General features: G+C 36.9%; 1 protein-coding gene across 1 annotated transcript; it reads left to right on the forward strand.

Annotated features, from left to right (window-relative positions):
* The first annotated feature begins 6,562 nt into the window (after nucleotides 1-6,562).
* On the forward strand, nucleotides 6,563-8,840 carry sox14 (SRY-box transcription factor 14). Its single transcript, XM_064330526.1, has one exon. The coding sequence runs from the start codon at nucleotides 7,339-7,341 to the stop codon at nucleotides 8,053-8,055; it is 717 nt and encodes a 238-aa protein (XP_064186596.1). The 5' UTR covers nucleotides 6,563-7,338; the 3' UTR covers nucleotides 8,056-8,840.
* Nucleotides 8,841-20,745: the final 11,905 nt, after the last annotated feature.

Consider the following 20,745-nt stretch of genomic DNA (forward strand, 5'->3'; position numbering starts at 1 on the left):
TCGACACTATGAATTAGTTGTGGAATGTGACTGCAACTGATTCAAATGTATTGTGACTGACAATGTTTCATTTTAACCTAGTGAACACCAAAGTGTCTGCACAATAAAATGTCCAGTGTTAATTCGACTCTAACTGAGTACATATGAGCCCATTCAGGACCATTTTAACTCTTTAAGAGTGCACATTTTACGGTGTAGAGTCCAAGGACATTGACATTCCTCTTCTCCTCTTCCCTGTGGAAGTCTTTTTTTTCTTGTGTAGATTTGTTCCAGGTTTACATACCCATGATCAGAGGTGCAAAAAAGTAACACCAAATTTGTCTCCAACCCATTATACCATAAATGATGTGTTACACATAGGGATATGACAGTTTAGTTTTAAATAATTTATTATACCAACTTTCAGGAAATTAAATGAATGCAATTCATTATTTATTCATAGTTAGTAAATATATTTGTATGCAACTATTTGGAGCTGGAAAAATAGCTGTAAATAACATTTTATTTCTGCATGCTTCTCAATGTTACCATCAAAAGTCTCCAAAATAGTCATTGATGTTGAGCCATCTGTATGGAGGGTGCAATCAAGATTTATAGCTGAGTCAGAAATAATATTCCTGTGGGCAACTTTTACATCAAGGTGACCATATTGCATGTGTGTGTGTGTGTGTGTGTGTGTGTGTGTGTGTGAGTGCGTAAGAGAGAGTGAGAGAGAAAGTATTTTGTAATTGCACTGTCATTTAATATATTCTGTGTATATTACTTATGTCCTACTCTTAACAATTCCCTTGAATTGCAATTTATAACACTTCATACACTGTATGATGCACTTAAGTGCATTATTTTAATACAAAAACACCTTTCAGAGAATGCCATGTATGCCATTTTATAGCTCAAAATTTTAAAAACACTCTGGTGTAGCAAGAAAAACTTAATGAAGAACCAGCAGAATACAATGATATACTTTTTGAAAGAATACATGACATGAACTTATTCAAACTGATATTTAACACTAGTTCTTTCACAGATGGGGTAGTGCAGAAGGCAAAACAACGTGTTTGCGTAAGAACAAACCTGGCTGGTTATATCAGATGACCGTAAGACAATACATGCAGAAGCAGAAGTAAAATTCAAACCCTTGTGCCTTCCTTGCCAAACTGAAAGTCCAGTCCCTTGCAATCTCTGCTACTCTCTCTGATTTTATTTATTTATTTATTTATTGACTTTTTTTGTCCCAGGGCCTCCAGCAGACTGGAAGAGGGGGGAGGAAACACTTGAAGAACACCTGGCGCAGTAGAAGGCTGGGTAGGGCCTGCCTTTCACCCGCTCCTTATGTTACATGGGAACACTGCCGTGCTTTGCTGTTTGTGGCCGAGAGGAGGACATTTAAGACTATAGTGGCCAGTCAACCGCTAACATGAAACAGGAACTTCTTTGGGGAACTGCCATCTTCATCTGTGGAATTATAAACAAAGCATACATATCACATTTAGTTTGTATCAAATTGATTAGTGTTACACTTTCTTGGCAGTGCCAGTACACCCAGATCATTAGATAAATGCATAAATAACACTGAATTACGTGTCCATTAGTGCTTACGTGTTCATATTTCTTAAAAGCTGATATTGAAGGAAAATAATGAAGCAATGAGAACAGTTTATCTGCCATAAATGCTTTACTGACGGTGAGGACAAAACACTATTTAAGAGATAAACCTCTTTTATTATGCTGTATCTAAGTGCTTAGCGAACATCCAACATGCATAAGGGTTCTTTTGAGATTAATGGCCTCTTAAGCTACAACAACTAAAATGATCAGAAATACAGTTAAAAGTATCAAAATATGAACAACTGGTCTCATGAGATAAGTTTGTTTGGTGCAATTCAAGTCAGTTAATGCTTCAGTACCATGGACAGTTATTCTGGATGAGCTTACCCCTTGACTTGCATTGACTTCCAACGTCAGACAGTAAGTATGACACTACAGCTATTTTGTAGACACATTGTGTATGTGTATATATGTTGTATATGATGTATGTTATGCTAAATAAATACAATTGGCCCTGTGTTGTACAGTTCCACTAATTAGCATTTAAAGAATAGTTCGCTATGATCTCCTAAAAACAGAGTAGCCTAGCTGTACACCAAAGAAATGCATTAAGTAACCCAAAATGAAAGCTTGTCAGAAGAGTTACTGACATGTATGCATGTACTGTATATGGCTTGTCCAATGTACTATGATGAGACTATAATGTTGAACAGCTCCAGGGTGTTGTGATTGTACTTCGCAATATACAGTACTCTCTCCTCTCAAATTTGATCGGCTGTATATGTTAAAAATAAATAAACAAATACTTTCGATCATTCATGAGGAAACTTGTTTTGTACTGCAACTTACTAAAACCATTTTACATATATCTATAAAAAATACTGGCCAAAATATATAAAGCAGGTCCTACAACGTAGTGATTATATCGCGAAATTATATACGTCGAAATTCGGTTTGTTTTTATTTTTAAAGGGCTGCAGTAAGAACACCCCCAGCAATGTTTTACATTATAGAATATTTCAGTGGAAGTGGGAAAAAGACGTTCCAAGAGTTATTCAAGCTAAGCTGAACTTCATAAAATATGGTTAAATCAATCACATCTTTGTGTACTGTGAGTTTTATTCAATAATGGATTCGCTATTCCATTATAGCCAGGGTGCCCTACCAGGTAAATAAGTGACTACAGAACTTTTGGTAATCTAGGAGGATATTCTTATGTTTTATTTAAACAGCATTTTAGAAACCAACAGTTTACAGAAAAGCAAGACTTACAACTGTTGTGCAGTAAGCATAGGTGTTGATGCAGGTTTACTTGTTGTAGCCTACTTCGCATACATCTACAGGCTATAAAGTTAGGCTACATATTGAGTACAGTGTAATTTTCGGTAAAATGCTGTTCGTTGGCATGATTTTGCTTTGCAATACCATAGGCTACTTAAGATAGGGTCTATTACAACTATATCACATTTCTTTCTTTCATTGGCGAAATCCTTTTTTGTACTACGTCTCTTGAGAGGTTAGCCTATAGTGCATGTGTTGTGATCGACAGGCTACATCATTAGGTTTTTCAGACGAGTTTTCTATCCGTGATTTTTAACGTAAAGCTACGATTAAAATACTCATTTAAACATACAAAAGAGACTGCATCTCATTTAATTCACCTGTAAAACACTATTCTGCTTGCACTGCCCCGAGTGTTTGATTGCATTGAACCATGCAGCTCTTATCGAAAGAAACCTGGCACACACTGTAGCGCAGTGTGAAAATGTTTGCCGTGCTAGTGGTATGCATTTCCCCTAGTTTGCAGTTTATTTATTCAAAGTTACAAAATACTACATTATACACAATACATAAAGTGTCATACAGTGAGTAAATACGGCCCTGCAGGTGTAATTGGCAAGAGTCTTTTAATTACTTTCCATTCCGTATGGCTGCTTTCATAGATTTCAAATGCTTTTCTACTCTTCCTGATGCTGTAGTTTGTACCGCTGATCAGCGAGTCTATTGCGAATATATCAAGCATTAATGAAAATAGGACAGCTTTGGAAAGACCTAAAATACTAACAAACACTGCTATAAATCGAAAGACATACCTTGCATTGCAGCAACAACCTCTAATGCCGCTCTTGAAGGTGTAGCCAAGCAGAACTTATCTTAGTCTGAGCTCGCAATGGATTTACACTGACATGTAACCTATGCAACTGTGTGTTCCAGAATGCCAGATAGAATGCACGGTCGGTCTGTTATAATGTTTCTAAAATTAACTTATCGCTCAAATATTTCAGAAGAAATGTACCTTATAAATAACATCGAACAAGCCATCATAGCACGCATAATATTATCGCCCTCTGTGGATGGCCATGCATATTCTAATTGAGGATGGAATAGCATTCCTTTTACGGTGATACAAAAAGTTAAACCAATAAAGGTAAAGTAATATTAGACCCTAAGTATTTTTTTTATGCTTTTGAACCTTGCTGAACAAAACATACAGCCGCATTATACAGTTAACAGTATTGGAGCTTGGAGTTAAATTTCCAGTTCTGAGGAATTCGTCCTTTGATTTTTTTCTTCGCATCTGCCTATCGGACAATTAATAATGTCTTATTTTAAACAAGACAAGGCCTCCAATCCGTCCTTTTCATGCTTTTATGGGTATAGCCCCCACCCCTGGCATTTAATTTTCGAAAGCTTACCTTATTACTACGCTATTTACTTTCTTTCATTATCTCCTTTATTTTGCACGGACTCCCTGGCCATGATAATACAGTCGTTTAGTGCCGGGCGGTGATGTGTCCGCATAATTCCCGTTAATTCCTGCTGTAATTTATGTTTTTGCTATTACTGCAACCCAATGTAGGCTACTCGGAATTTCAAGCTGCATTGCGTTCAGATCGCTGGGGAAAGGAGATGGGATTGAAATGGAGTGGAGTGAGCAAAAAGGTAATGGAACGAAGAAACTGAATAAATAGCTGTCACCAAGTGTTTTTTTCCTTTCAGTTCTCACTACTTTAGGAGCAACTTTTTGTAAAATCCAGATATTTCCTCAGTAAATTTTATATAAGAAGATCGTTTCAAGATTTTCTGTTGACTTCGGGCATATGATAAAATAAATGACTGGTCCAATCTGCTTCTGAAAGTGGTTTATTATTATTATTATTATTATTATTATTATTAATAATAATAATATTGTTGTTGTTGTTATTGTTATACGTGTCATCTCGTGGTCTTATTCCGTACTATGATGTTCCAAACTTCCAGATTTCCTCCGGCAGGTAGACCACATGATTTAAATTTGGACAAAGCACGGTGAATTCAAAAACGGCCTACATACTTATACATACTTATGAGTATAGTAATAACACACGTGGACATTAACCTTTTTTATAGATATGTAAAGAACACAGACACATTATATAACAATGAAAAACATTTCAAAGTTTCAAAATTCCTCGGAGTTTCCGCAATACAGCTGATCCGTCATTTGCATTTGTATGCGCATTAATCAGGGAGCAGGTACAGAAGAAATGAAAAGTTATGCATTTTTTCACTGGATGTTTGTGGATGTTGCTTACGTACTATACTGAAAACTATGTTGGATTAACTGTGGACCTCTGTCGTCCATAATAAGTAGAACTAGCACCATGCAACAGCTGAATGCAGGCCTTTGTAAACACAGGCGACGTTTTTCTTTCAGATCAATATTACAATTTTACTGCGTAATTACAACGCTTTTACAATTAAGAGGGCAAAACTATAATACAGTTTAATTGTCAGACCCAGCCGAACACCCCACCCTTGGTATCACAGAGGTTGTTAAACTCTTTGTATATTTGTTGTTACACCCTAGACATGTATAAATGTTCTGTCAGCACGAATCAAAGAAAGATTGCTTCATATTTCCATGTGTCAGACATGTTTTACACAGAACCAGACAAAATGTAGCTATTCTACTTCCTGATGTTAAAATGCTTTTCATAGGTCCTTTAAATTAAATATATGTTAAATGTGCCAAATAATGCACAATGAACTGATTATTAAAATTCTAATGGTGTACAAAAAGCATTCTGTCAATAGTCACATATTCATTTCACTTAATCACAACTGAGCGAGAAATATATCAACGTCTATGGCCTCGGGGCTATTAAAGTAGTGGTCTGTTTAAATACTATAATTTTTCACACTCGCTGTATTTACTATCACACAAGGAATGCCTATTTTAAATCTAACTATTGAAAAACCATAAGTGCAAATGTTATCTGTAAGACAGAGAAATATATTTAAATGTGTACTCCTTGCAGTAATGCAATGAAGACAAGTGTAAAATATGCTAGTAGAATGAAGGTACACACATTCATTGTATTATTGGTATAGTATATTAAGTAAGAATCACGAGTAAATAATGATTTAATCTGCATATCGAATGAAAAAGGTGGAAAGGACTGAAGAACAAAAGAGAGTGTCGTTGGTCTGATATTTTCTTCTCCAATGAGCTGTTCAACATTGTTTTCAAATTCCTGAGTTTATCTCCACACACCAATCTCGACCTTTCAGACAAACTCATTCAGAACAGGTCTATGGGCATGCACTATGTGCTGTCGTTCTGTTATTATTTGAGTCGGACAAAAACAGGTGCAAGGCAAGCTGTAATCGACCCTGTCCCAGGAGATCTCTGGACAATTGTTCTCATTTAATAAATATTTCCCTGCGGGGCACTGTCACGTTGGAGCGAGCATGAGCTATTTATTAAATTGAGCGTGATTGTTGATGTTCTGAAATGGTTCTTTAAAATATCTATCTTTAATTTTGTATTCATTAATAACATATCCCTTTTATTTTGTGCAAAGCATATAAAATTTGATCTTATTTTTTAACGAAAATAGCAATGCTTTAAAAAAAACATTTGACCTAAAATAATAAGCTATTAAAACCTATGAAATCTTTGAACATTTATTCATAAATAAAGTGTCATAAAGTAAGCATACTTTTACATAAATTTTAAATCGCCGTTATGATTATTGATCACAATGCTCAGAAATTGGACACAATGTAATATACAAACTATGAAAATGCACGAAATGGACCTCATATAAATGAATTCATTTAATTTGTAACGATTATTGTATACGTGCTTAGTTTTGTTTACTTATTCGGGCTTTACTCTCGTGTCTTGTTTGCTGTATTGTTAGGATTTTAACTGGTTTTATTGCAGAGGTTGAAGGTCTATGGTTGTATCCTTTCGCGTAAATGGATTCGTGGAGAGAAGTGAGTAACCCCCTTTTCCTCCCCAATCTTTGTTTATGTAGTAATATACATATTTTCGTAAAGGTATTATGTTGGTCTCTCTGTGCTGATTGGTGCCCAGGTTGGTGAGTGAACGCCCTGCGATTATGTCAGATTGCGTGCAGACCAAACCAGCCCAGCCTTTGAACTTCACCGCTTTTGGCTCTCATTCACCAGCTTTTCCTCATTTCCAAGCCAGGTGGTTTGCAAGGCGAGACACCTCCAGGAAAAACACAAATACTTTCAGACCAATCGACGCCGGGACTTGCACACCTCGGTGGATCTTGCGCGCGTGGCTGTTTTTCCTCGCTTCCTTTCGCGCTGATTCTGAAACTGAAGAATCAAACGCTGGATTTTTATTTATTTATTTTTTCCATATTCTGTACACACTGCTCATTCGATAACTGGTATGAGCAGCGGCTATCTTCAGGACAGGTGAATACATTTTCTGGTTGGTTTAGCAACTCTCATTATTATTGTAAAGAGGACTAAACGTGAGCTCTTAAAATGTCAAAGCCGGTAGATCACATCAAGAGACCCATGAACGCCTTCATGGTTTGGTCCCGGGGCCAGAGGAGAAAAATGGCACAGGAGAATCCCAAAATGCACAACTCAGAAATCAGCAAAAGACTTGGCGCAGAGTGGAAGCTGCTTTCAGAATCTGAGAAGCGACCATATATTGACGAGGCGAAAAGACTGCGAGCACAGCACATGAAAGAACACCCTGACTACAAATACAGACCAAGACGCAAGCCCAAGAATTTACTCAAGAAAGACAGGTACGTCTTTCCCCTTCCCTACCTTGGGGACACGGATCATTTGAAAGGACTTCCTGTATCTGCCACGGACACTCTTCTGGGATCCTCAGAAAAAGCCAGAGCGTTCCTGCCGCCGACATCGGCACCTTACTCTTTCCTCGACCCTAGCCAGTTCAGTTCTAGTGCAATTCAGAAGATGACAGAGATGCCCCACACTTTGGCCACCAGCACTTTGCCATATGCGTCTTCGCTAGGATACCAGAATGGCGCTTTTGGAAGCTTGGGCTGTCCGAGTCAGCACACCCACACTCACCCATCACCGACAAACCCTGGGTACGTCGTACCTTGTAACTGTACTGCCTGGTCAGCGTCGAGTTTACAGCCCCCGGTTGCCTACATACTTTTCCCGGGTATGACCAAAACTGGTATAGACCCCTACTCTTCAGCACATGCAGCTGCTATGTAACGCGAAAAAAATCAAAACAGACTAATTTCTCTTGAATACAGCAATGCATGTAAATAAGGACATCGAGTCAAGAAAAATGATAAAACTAAGTGAAGCCGTGGACTTCTGTTTTAAAGGAAAACGAACTGAAACTTTTTACGATCACAAACAGGACGTTTCTACAAAGACCTCCGCACGGAACTTGGAATACCTGTAAGGCAGGTGCCCTGTGAACTCTAAGAATTGTAAATGTTAAAACGTTTATTAATGGCCACCGACGAGGTGGTCTTTAAGTTTATTTATTATGTGCATTTTGATGCTATGACAAACAATTTTGTTTAATTATTAATATTATAATAATCTTATTTTCAAGACACTTTGGTTTGCACAATTAAGAAGTTCTTGTCTCCTGTAAAATGGAATGATTTTTGGCACTCAGAATTTAAAAGATGATTAGATGAGAATTAGGACCTCTGAGTAAAAAGCGGGATATATTGTTTATATTTATTAAACAGACGCATAAAATTAGATTGTTTATTTAAAATAACAAATGGAAAATTATATACTTTCTATTATTTTCATTTTCATATTTTTTCTGTGGTCCAGTGCTAATAGTAAAACGTTTATTTGATTTTAGAAAGAACTTCAAATATGAAGTCAGGCAGTTAATGTTGTATTTTCATCTGAGAAGGTAATTTAACCTGTCATGTCATGGAAAGGAAATGTATCCAGAAGGATGTTACCTCGTTTCTCTGTTCATTTGCCGAGCAAAGACATTTTGAATAAAGACAATCTGTCTTCAAAAATATATTTTTTAAAAACTTTGTATGATTATATGGTCCCTTAATGTAACTCCACGGAGAGATTATTGGACGACCTAAATGTCTTCAAAAATTGGCTTGTGTTCAGAAATGTACCCAGCTAGATATATTTAAGACTACATGCATTTTAGATTTGAAAATGCAAATATTCATACTGGAAGTTGACTTCTGGTCATTTACGTTTAGAACATACATTTTACGTGGCTTTTTAGAGTTGACATGTGGGCTATACTTTCTAATTTCACAAAAAAAACCAAAAACTAATTAAACAGGTGCGTTCCGAGTTCATTAGGATTCTGCATATTTAACATTTTCACGAGGGGTTAGATTTGTTTATTTAGTTCATCTACTTCAGTGGTTCTCAACTCGGGCCAGAAAGGGCCGGTGTGGGTGCAGGCTTTTGTTCCATTCTACTGTTTGTTGATTCTACTAATCAACCTTTGGAGTCTTTACTAAGGACCTTGATTAGTAGAATCGGGTGTGTAACTGCTTGGTTGGAACAAAAGCCTGCACCCACACCGGCACTTTCTGGCCCGAGTTGAGAACCACTGATCGACTTCATTATAGTCAAAAACGTAATCGTTTCATTATTATTATTATTATTATTATTATTATTATTTATTTATTTATTTTAGTTTTGCACGATAACGTGCTTGTATGAAATTAGATATAAAGTATTAGAGCAGACAAATACAAGGGAATATTGGTCATATTCCACTAAGCAATTGTCGCATTTGACAAACTGTCAGCAAAAGCACAATCCGCCTCGTCGTTATAAAACCGTTTTTATTAGATGGCCTACAGAGAGCAGCGTTCGTCCATCTGTTTCGTGTAAATTTCCCTATGATCAATGCTCTCTGTACACCGCGCATGTGCTTCTAAGTAAGATGTTAGAGTAAAATACATTTAAAAAATTTCATATACAAGGGATCCGAATAAATAGAAAGCCTCAAAACAACGCCATACATTGCTATTTAAACTAAAACACATAGACGGGAAATCAATTTAAAGTGGAAGTGGTTTAGAAAAGATTAGCCACGCAACATCACAAAACATTTTAAATAGAGGAACAATTATGGTAAGAGGGTTCTCAAGCAGAAATCAAAGCCAAACCATTATTTTCCGTGTAGCTCAATTACAGCGTAAAAGACTGAGGGAGAAAGGTACATCACGGAAAGTTCAGTCTTAGAGAAACTACGCCAAGGATCTCTATATTTGCGTTGGGAAAGCGGCACAACCGATGTAACTGTCTGACATGAACTGTCACTCTCTATTACGATGGAGCCTAGTCGTTCACTATGTAATGTATCATGCCATTTTCCCCCTCGTTTTACTGTTGTCCATTACTTTTGGTTCCACGCGTACGCCCAAATTGCGACAAAATGTATTCTGAGGCCTGTTAGAAAAGGCCTAGATTACAATAAAACGTTGGACTTCTCGTGTGACCCATTAGCCTGCATACTATGTATTAAACGAATAGCAATGAAACTTGCTCAACTAGAAAACCATCACTGTACATTTACATAAAGTAAACGTGTATGAGATGATCAACGTAAAGATCGGACAGCTAAATCAGGACAATGAAATTGCATTAGGCCTAGCTCCGAATTGAAGCTGCTTTGCTTTATCAAGAGTTGGTTATGTCATGTCACTTCCTTCCGTAGTTCAAGTAGCAATTGTCTCCCGTGCTTTGCTTGCCACATCTATACTTTTGAGCCGGCTCCAAAAAAAAAACCCCATACACTCCCTTCAGCTGTGTAAGTCTTACTTTTCAAACATAACGACACTAAAATGAACCGATTACTACATTTGATATTTGAATGTGTATACAGGAGTGTTCCCCTGGAGGGATCCCACTCGTCTAACCTGTTTGGTCGCGGCTTAAACGAGTGAGAGTTGTCTTATGTAGGCTGCTAAACTTAATTTGCACAGCGAATCTCAGGAACATTTTTGGAAAAGAATAACCTTTTGTTCAAAATCATAAGTTGGATTTTTTTAAAAGAATATTATATACATACAGTCACGCATAAACAGAAATTACCCCGTAAAAGTTTCATACTTAATGCATAGTTTAAATAGGCTATACTTCGGCTAGAATATACATATATAGGCCTATATTCCAGTGATACTGTAGAATTTGTCTTAAAACGTCAGTGTTGTGTTTTTTTTCCGGTGAAAAATCTAGATAATATAGATCATTGAGTGAAAGGCCTATAGGTTCAATGTCTAATAAAATATTATCCACATGAACTTTTTTATATTTCACTGGATTTGTCTCATAAGTATAGCCTACTTGCTATAAAGTTTACATGAGCAAGGTATAAGCTATGCAACTGAAAATCCACTGACGAGTTTATAATTATTGTGTGTCGGCCTAAATCAGCGTGCTAGCGCGCATATGCGTTTGCACGTCTGTGTGTGTTGCATTGTCTTAATAAAAGAATACATTTAATTATTTGTTTTCCCTATACTCACATGATCCCTGTCGAATTCTGTATCCCTTCATTCCTTACGGGCGTGACTTGGCTCTTGGAAAGATCAAAGAGGAGAAAATCAGGCTAATTTTCCAAAGACAAAAATAAATCATATTATTATGTAGCATACTATTCGCTTTTGAATAGCTGAACATGAAACAACTTGCTTGTATCGAGTTGGATCGCATACCAATGTTACCGTATTTAAACGGAATATTTACAAAATAAAAGCACAGGGTTTGCTCCCGTTTTGATTTATTAATTAAATTTATTTATCAATGTGATTGTTTGTAACTGTGATAACAATTTAAATTGTAGATGGAATGAATTCAAAGGAAACAACCTAGGAAAACAATCGGGTTCAGGCTACAGACAGAGGATTGGAATTCGCCTACTTTCGTCTATTGTCGCTGGGGTAGGGAATGGGATTTGCACACTGAGGTGTAATAGCATTACTGTATTAATTAAAAATTTCATTTCACATCCAGATTGTTTACTTATCTGCCAGGAACATATGCTGGAAGAAGTTAAGATTCTGGATTCTGCACTATTGCCCAAGGTGCAATTCAATATAGGGGAGGGAGGAAGGAGGGGAGGAGACAGGCAGCCTCAGATTTTTATGACAGACTTTGCTCTTATCTGAGGCTATAAATTATGGTGATACTCCATTGAACCATATATGAAGTTTTACATCAGCCCCCCAAAGCATGCAGATTCGACTTTGAAATAGGACAATGATAATTACTTTCAGGACCACTTATATAAAGAAGGGTGGTAAAAATGTGTATTTTCTGCAATATTACATTTTTCCTTAGTATGGTATTATGGCCCCTTACTGCACTCGAAATAATACCATTTCAGCTAAACTAATATTTAATTCGTTTACCTGACGTAAACCAGTATTTAAAATCCATGTATAATATCATATATATCGAATGACTGTATCAATACGATGCTGCGTTGTTTTCGTGAACTTAAAAATATTTACATTAAACGTTAATATTCATACTGGATATAATTAGATGCAAATTCATGACCCCTCCGTTTCAATTAATCGGCTGTGATCACATTGCTTACATTGCATCAGCACAGTTTGCATTTACAAATACGTTTATTTAACGTCGAAAACAAAACAAATGGCGCCCGAGAAAATTATGATTTAAAATTATAGACATCCTAAATCTCTCAGTAACTGTGCTTCCGGACGTTTTTATTTGAGCACAACAGAAAGCCAGTGGTTCCAGAGTCGAATTCAATCTTCCTTATCTCCCCGGGACTCCTTTCAGGCTTAGATCAGAGAAAAAGAGAGGATAATTGTTCTTTATTTTATTTAATTTAATATGACAGCCAGTGCTTTCAGGTCATTTATATGCTTAATTTAGTGATAAAAGTCAATGAGGAGGGAACACAAGCCTGCTTTTCTCTTCTCGAACACTTTAGTCGGAAATATAAAACACATGAAACAAAAGTGGAGGGACATGACACTTTTAATTGAATGCCATGGGTCATTTGAATTATTGTCTTTTAATGGCACCCTAAAATCAACATTGCAGAACTAAGTTTGACATGTGGCTTTTAAATATCTTGCATTGCATCTTGCCATGCTATTTTTTCTGTTTCATTAATCTTCAAGGTTTATAGCATAACAGGCCTCTTGACCTAATTATAAAACACACAACAACAACAACGCCCTTCAACGACGACCACAACAACAAGAACAAAAACAACAAATAACAATGATAATAATAATAAAGATGAAAGGCAGATTATTATTATTATTATTATTATTATTATTATTGTCAGTTGACTTCATGTAGAAATGTAACTATTTAACTATTGTTTTTCTCTCTTTCTGTGGCTGAAACTCCAAAATGCATCATCCCTAAACCCCTGCCTATCTGAAATTGGATCTCGGACACCATTTCGACAGAAGAAAAGTAAACCGCTGTCCCCTTGTTTGAAGCCTCGGCCTTGAATTTGGGGGTCCCTGCATTTTCATTTTAAAAAAATGAAATGGTGAATGAGCTGATAAGGAAATGCGGAAGGGATACACTGAGAGAAAAGTCTGGTTAATGTGGGGTCTCAGCTGGAAAGTGATTTACACAAACGTTTTTTTTTTCTTCTTTTTTTTGCAGTCCAACTGATAGAAAATACAGTAAGTGCATACAATACTTATACCCCCCCCCCCCCCCCCTTTATTTTTCATAAAGGCGCGTGCCCGAAAATAATTCAAATGTTGTCAATAATTTCTTCCACGTGGAAATGCTGTATTTTGGAACACAATACAATAACACTATCACTCGGCATACTCCAACAGTTCAAATACGAATGAATGCATGATGATGAATTTGCACAGAAGTATAGCATATTGGTTGCATATACATGCAGTGGCAATTAACACCTCCCTATGTACGCAAGCGTAAACTATGTCACTTAAACCGAAAGCGTTCGTTAGTTTGCAAATGGGATTGGCTTCATTAGTAATGAAACCACCACCATGTAGCCCATAGGCATTTATGTGCTAACCAAAATTGGTTTGCACACTTTTTTACTGCCATGTATAGCCGGGCATCAACGTGTATCTTCCTCCAGTTGGGAGTGCTCAGTTCGAAGTTCGAAGCATGGACAACGGCCACGGCAGCCTGTAGTAGGTAGAAAATTACACAACTGGATGAGCAGCGTTCACGGGTACTAATTTACGCTAGCTTGTCACAATTGAAACAAAACCCGTTAAAGTCTGAGCCAAGGTAGGCACAATAAAAGCTGTATGGTGCAAAAATCTGGGAAATGCCGATGAAGATAGGCTGCATTTACATGAACACCAACCACACGTCGGCTTCTGTTTTGTTATCAGCAACAGATCAATTCTGTACTTTTAATGTGATCATCCAAAACGTTACGGAACCGTTCTGTCAACGTTCGCGTACAACAGTCTATCACAACAAAAATACGTTTTCAACATCCAAAAATGTCAAGTTACTCACGCATACAAAGCACTGTCAAAAAGTAATTATTTAAAACTCGAAAACGCTGGGCCAGACATTAAACGCATAAAAATGAGACCAAGTTACAACAAACAATATTGACTATCTTAGCTCACACAAATTAAACACGTTCTATTCCAAAGCAATGGCAAAAGCTTTCCAGTGTTTCTGAAATTGTTCCAAAATGATCTTGGCCCTGTGTTTTTCCAGTGTATCATCTGACGAGAATGTGGCCATTCAAACCTGTCACATCAAAGTGTCAAATGCCAATCATTTACAGTGGAAATGATCTGCCATGCAGCTGTTTTACACTTTAAAATAGTACAAATGACCATACTATATGTTTGAGAGATGAGGATACACCCTGGACAGGTCGCCAAAAATATCGCAGAGCAATTATTATTATTATTATTATTAGACAATTGTCATCACAGATACGATTTATTTATTTATTTCTGATTGTAAAATTCTCATTGTTTGGCTAAAATTTATCTGACCCACAAACATACAGTATATACATATATAGTACATACTTCCTCACTTTAAGGAAATCAATACATTTTCTGTCATTAAATCCTAATGGGTCTCCCTTCTTGACTTCTCCTAAACAAATGTCTTGAACGTTCTTATATAATTTGAAAATCAATGTTGCATAAGGAAATAAATATCGCACCCCATTAGCATCCCATTTAGGACTGTTGCTACATAGGACAAAAAGAACAGCATCTGCTGAAAATGAATTACCGCAAGAAATTACAGAAGGTTTTTGGAAGAAGGCCACAATCTTCGAAAGTGTCTTTGAAAAGTAGTTTGGCTTGATACAATCGTAAATAATGAATAAATGGGGAAAGCATCAAACTGGAAATATTGGAAAACAATCATGCACCATTTTAACAGGGTTAAATTTGTTTTATGGTGTGTCAATCTTACATACACAGGGTTGGGGAAGATAGCCTAATGTTCGGTCTTCCATTTATAAAGTACTAGAAAAGATTATTTACCATTAGCTACCGAATATGCTTCTTGGATGACAACAGGGGAGAGCGGGGCAAAACCTAACATGGGGTAAAATGTAACGTGGACACCCTGCGGGGTTAAACTGAATGAGTTTGTTTGCCTGTTGTCAGTAATTAACCAATTGATTGGATTTGTTCAACTGAGACTGGTTCTTCCCGCATTTATTTAACTCAACTTTAACTTCAGGCAACGTGGTGACATGTAACATCGACTAACACACCTGTTTGGGTCGAACTGACATTAGACGGTAACCAGAGAATAATGTACAGTCTTGTGATAGATTTTCATCGATATAGGTAGGTCACGAAAAACATATGAATGTAAACAAAAATAAATTAAAGAGTGTTTGTAACATACAACATGAAATCGTACTGAACTGCCTTACATTGTGTCAACTTTTAAAGCTATTAAGATTGTTAGGTGTACCCTGTGCCACATTAACCTCAGGGTTAGCTACATGTAACATTTCACTCTTGGTACTTTCGGTCAGATTGCTAGTGAATGGTATGTCCCATAAATTTCATTGTGGTGTGTAATCATAGCCAAGGGATGCAGGTTGTTTGTATTAAAAATTAGTCATCTATCACTTGTAATATTTTCAGAATTGAGACAAATACAAAAACTGTTAGTTATTTTCCCGCACTCCCCTACTGACGGAGTGTAGCACAGTGGGTAAGGAACTAGACTTGTAACCGAAAGGTCGCAGGTTCGATTCCCGGGTAAGGACACTGCCGTTGTACCCTTGAGCAAGGTACTTAACCTGCATTGCTTCAGTATATATCCAGCTGTATAAATGGATACAATGTAAAAATGCTTTGTAAAAAGTTGTGTAAGTCGCTCTGGATAAGAGCGTCTGCTAAATGCCTGTAATGTAATGTAATGTAATACTAGCTATACCGCAAGGTTTGCCCAAAGAGTTGCCCAAGATGGGCTCGCTAATGTTAGCCATGCTTTTAGAGTTAGTTTGACCTAACGTTGGTCTAACTTGGTCCAACTACCTGTACACTATAGAAATGTCGAGGTGGCTCTACTTAAAATAATGAGTAACCTGGCTGCTTTAAAATCTTGTGTTAGGCGAGCAACGGATTTCCAATTCTTCATACTTCTTCTGCAGGCCTATGAACTGAATGAAGTATGAAGAACTGAAGATCCATTTTTGCCTAACTCAACATTAGAAGACAGTTAGGTAACCGTTTATGCTACACCGTTGTGGGAGATTGAACCTACATAGCTGAATTATGCACAATATCTACCCATTCTGGCAGCGCTACTTTTTAAAATATATTAGTTATTTCTTATATTGTTTTACTATGTTTTCCCTTCCCCACAAGAACACTCAAATGTTAACATTAAGCACTACATTGGCAGCTGACGACTGCCCATTTGCTGTATTGTTATCTGGAAATCTGACAGGGGAGAGCGGGGAAATAACGGTTTTTGTATTTGGCTCAATTCTGAAAATATTACAAGAGATTACAAGATTGATCATTTTTTAATACAAACAACCTGCATCCCTTGGCTATGCATACACGCCACAATGAAATTTCTGGGACATACCATTCGCTAGAAATCTGACCGAAGTAGGCTACCGAGTGTGAAATGTTACATTTAACCCCGAGGTTAAAGTAAAAACGAACACAGCGTGGGGTACACAACAGTCTTAATAGCTTTAAAAGTGAACACAAAGTTAGGCAAATCAATAAAATTCCATGTTGTATGGCACAAACAGTCTTGAATTTATTTATTTACCACATTTATATATTTTTGTGGCCTACCTATATCGGTGTTAAAGCTATCACGGGAACCAGCCACGTTTGATCCATGTCTGTTTGATCCAAACAGAAAAGAAACAGCCACCTGGTCACAAGCATTGCTAATAAGCACACACCAGATTGGTCTATATAGTAGGCTAGCTTATTTGGTTTGAAAAAGTTTACCCTGGTGTTAAAGTCCCTGTGCGGCCTCCCTTTTCTTACATTTAAATTGTTCCTTTAGTTACCAAATTACAATATATATGCATTTTTTCTACTTATTAGACTTTGAAAAGATAAAAAACCTGCTTTGATGTAAAACCTGAATTTCCCAATATAGCAGACTCAAGACTAGGCAAGGCGTGTCAGTTCTGTCCTAATTATTTATGCATTCACTTTTGATTGACAGCCCGTGCTGCTCACGCCCACTGACCTGGATCAGCGCTCACTCCACGAAACGTCAGTTGTTCGCTAACGTTAGCGAGCTATCATACGACCGTAATAATGGATAAGGAGTACAGCAATAACAGCATTAGAAATATTGAGCCGTCTATTTATGAGGCCATCGCTTACCGCCTACAATATAGGACCCTAACGTTATAGGATAACCTACGTTAGCACTTTTTTTTTTTTTTTTTGCGGCAGTAACGTTATAGGCTAACAGTCTGGATAATAAAGTAGGCTAACGTTACACTCGCCAGCTAAAAATTATCGATAGCCAGACAGCAAGTAAATTGAAGAGATGAGGTTAACGGTAACGTTATAGTTTGTAGGCTTGATTCGATTAATAGCAGAACGTCATCTAGCCCGAATGGATACTAACCGGAACAGGTCCGTTCAACTTGGCTTTGAACTTGGGAGCGCACACTGCATAAATATTCATATTGGGTGAGTGTTTTGGCCACCGCACATTGGTCAATGCAAATTAGAAACATTCGCGACGTCACGAATTTGGTCTCAAAACCACCAATACCAAATACTCCACCAGGCGGCTATGTCGAGCATTGTATGGTTTTTAGGGGGGCAAAAACCTAATTAATTACATAGCTGCATGTATGAAATACTTTTAAAATCAATGTGTAAGAAACCTTATAGTCTTTTGTTATAATATAAGCATTTTAAAATCATGACTTTGACTGCACAGGGTCTTCAACAAACAAGCAAATCAGCTTTCTTTATCGATTTGGACGTTACCACAACTCCATAATTACGAAGCCGCCTGTGCTTAAATGTTTGTGCCATGTGTTTTGTCAATATATAAAGCCCCGTGCTTCATAATATGAGGATGTGGCTGGTCTTCCCACTGGGAATGTCTTTCCTTGATTAACATTAGTAGGCCTATGTACAGAAAAAAAACCCATATGTGCATTATAAGGTGTTTTAATTTATTACAATTATTCTGCCCATCAGTTACAATTATACCGACTAGGTTTGTAGCCTACTCTCCCCACTTCTTTCCTGTAAAACGTATTTATACACAGCCACATGTTCAGTCCTACGAGTTAGGATGCTACAAACTTTCAATAGCTGTCTAGAAGTTGATTTAAACTGCAGATAGGCTACGAGTAATGTTCAGCAGCATGGTTCAAAAGGGCCGGCGAGCTTATATATTATTAATGGTTCGTCTAGTCTTGAATCACCCAACGATGATAAATGCGTTTTAAGCTTGCAAATCGGGTCTTTCGTCAGTGTAGCATTTCATTTTACGTAATTTACTCATACAATGTTCAGTAATTTCTAGGCCTACTCATACAGCTGCCTTTTACATGTAGGGAGCCTGCCCATCAGCATACCTACAGTTCTGTCCATGTATTACCTTGATGCCTTTCGTGGACTTTCCGTTAGGCACGCATTTTCAGAGATTTCGTCCTGTAAATTAGATCAAACCCACGTCTTAATTAAGGCACGAACGATTTCTAGTATAGTTAGTAAAATGCAGTTCCCCCAATTAGTCTGTTCACCAAACTGTTAAGGAAAAAGGGTCATTTAGCTGTATGTTTTTCATTAGGCTATAACATTCGATATGATAGCAGCTCTATATAGGCATTATTCATAAGCACAGACGTGCACTTGTTGTAGATGCTAATGTGACATTAATATGATCAAATATCCTATTTCTAAGCGCAAAACCTTTTTTTTCCAAACATAATTTTTAGTTTCGTTTCCTCTGATGCTGTAGCCTACTCGATTTTAGCGTAATTTTACGATTTACGATTTGATTTTTTGTAAGCAGAGCATACGTTGGAACCGAACACACATATAAAACGTAATTAAAGCCCTGTTTTCTTACTCGTTGTTTATTTATCACCACCAGAACTCAGTGCACTTCGAGAATTCTTAAAACTGTGGACAGAGCAGCTATTTTAATGACAGCCTCTTCTGATTAATTTCTGAATTTATTTCTGAGTGACTTCACCACCTTAAAAAAAAAAAAAAAGTGCTGTAATTCCTACACCGTTCAACCGATTTGGGTCAAATTGAAGGTATTCATATTCATTATTTAATTTCAACTCCAATATGCTGTGGTTAGTCACTAAACCAGTTTACAATTACATACATTTGGATTCCTTGACATGCACACACTAACTTTTTGTTAGTTAAGTGTTTAATGTTATCAATAAATGATTTCAGCTAATTTGCTGTGGTAGACTGCTAAAATAACAATAACTTTGTCAATGTCCAAATATTTATGGACCTGAATGTACATAGAAAAATGACCAGTGTTAAATAAACCGTAACAGAGTTTACATGAGTCCAAATGGGAACACACGTACACTGTAGGAACAAATCTAACACAGAACATGTTACTGTGTAGAAGCAGACTATTTTTGTCAGGTAGAACAGATACTTGGCGAAAAACGCTTTGCCAACTGTTTGGGGGCATTTACAAGTTAAATGAGCTTGATTTGCTTTTGGGCTTCAAATGCTCTGTATTAAGAATGCCCAGGTAGTGAAAGTGGAGTGCACAGTCTAAGGACAAAATATATAACTTCATTTAATTTTAGAGGAAGAACCTACGTCACTCATTAAGAAATTCTTTTGATTGGTTTTAGAATGCATATTTGTATACATTTAAAATAAGTTAATCATATTGAAAATATTTTAGTAGACTAAAGATATACAGTACCCACGGTCCATTTTTTTACAGACAGATGTTGGCCTACTGTTGCAGTGTAACAGTCTTTTAAGGGGAATGTTTAAATGTTACATTGCTGAAAATGTATATGCTGCTTTGTAGTCTTTTATGTTTAGAATAATACAAAGACTTCAATGGAAAAATACATCCATGCTTCATGAATGTAGCCACTCAGTTTATATTGGGTGCACAATACAGTGACATTGACATTTTGGATTTTGCTTTAATACAGCTTCTCTTGTTGTGCGGTGTGCCAGATGCTCACACGCATATGGTGTATGGCCTTGAATGAAAACCACAAAAATAAATCTTCTGAAATCAGCAAGGTGCAGATTCTGTGGGAATATAAAGAAAAACAAGTCAAGGGGATTAAAAACAAGGTGTAACAGAAAAGAGACAAGGGCATTGCAATGACAGTATGTTCTGGCTGATGGACAGTAACAGATGCAATACTAAATTATATGCCCACTAATTAATCACTTCTGAATTGTTATTAGATATATGTGTGCAGATGAAGTGTAAATAATC

This window comes from Anguilla rostrata, chromosome 4, assembly GCF_018555375.3.
Source record: "Anguilla rostrata isolate EN2019 chromosome 4, ASM1855537v3, whole genome shotgun sequence".
Classification (NCBI taxonomy): domain Eukaryota; kingdom Metazoa; phylum Chordata; class Actinopteri; order Anguilliformes; family Anguillidae; genus Anguilla; species Anguilla rostrata.

What these genes read in the sequence shown, in the direction of transcription:
- sox14 (XM_064330526.1), top strand. Translation starts at nt 7,339, where the DNA reads ATGTCAAAGCCGGTAGATCACATCAAGAGACCCATGAACGCCTTCATG.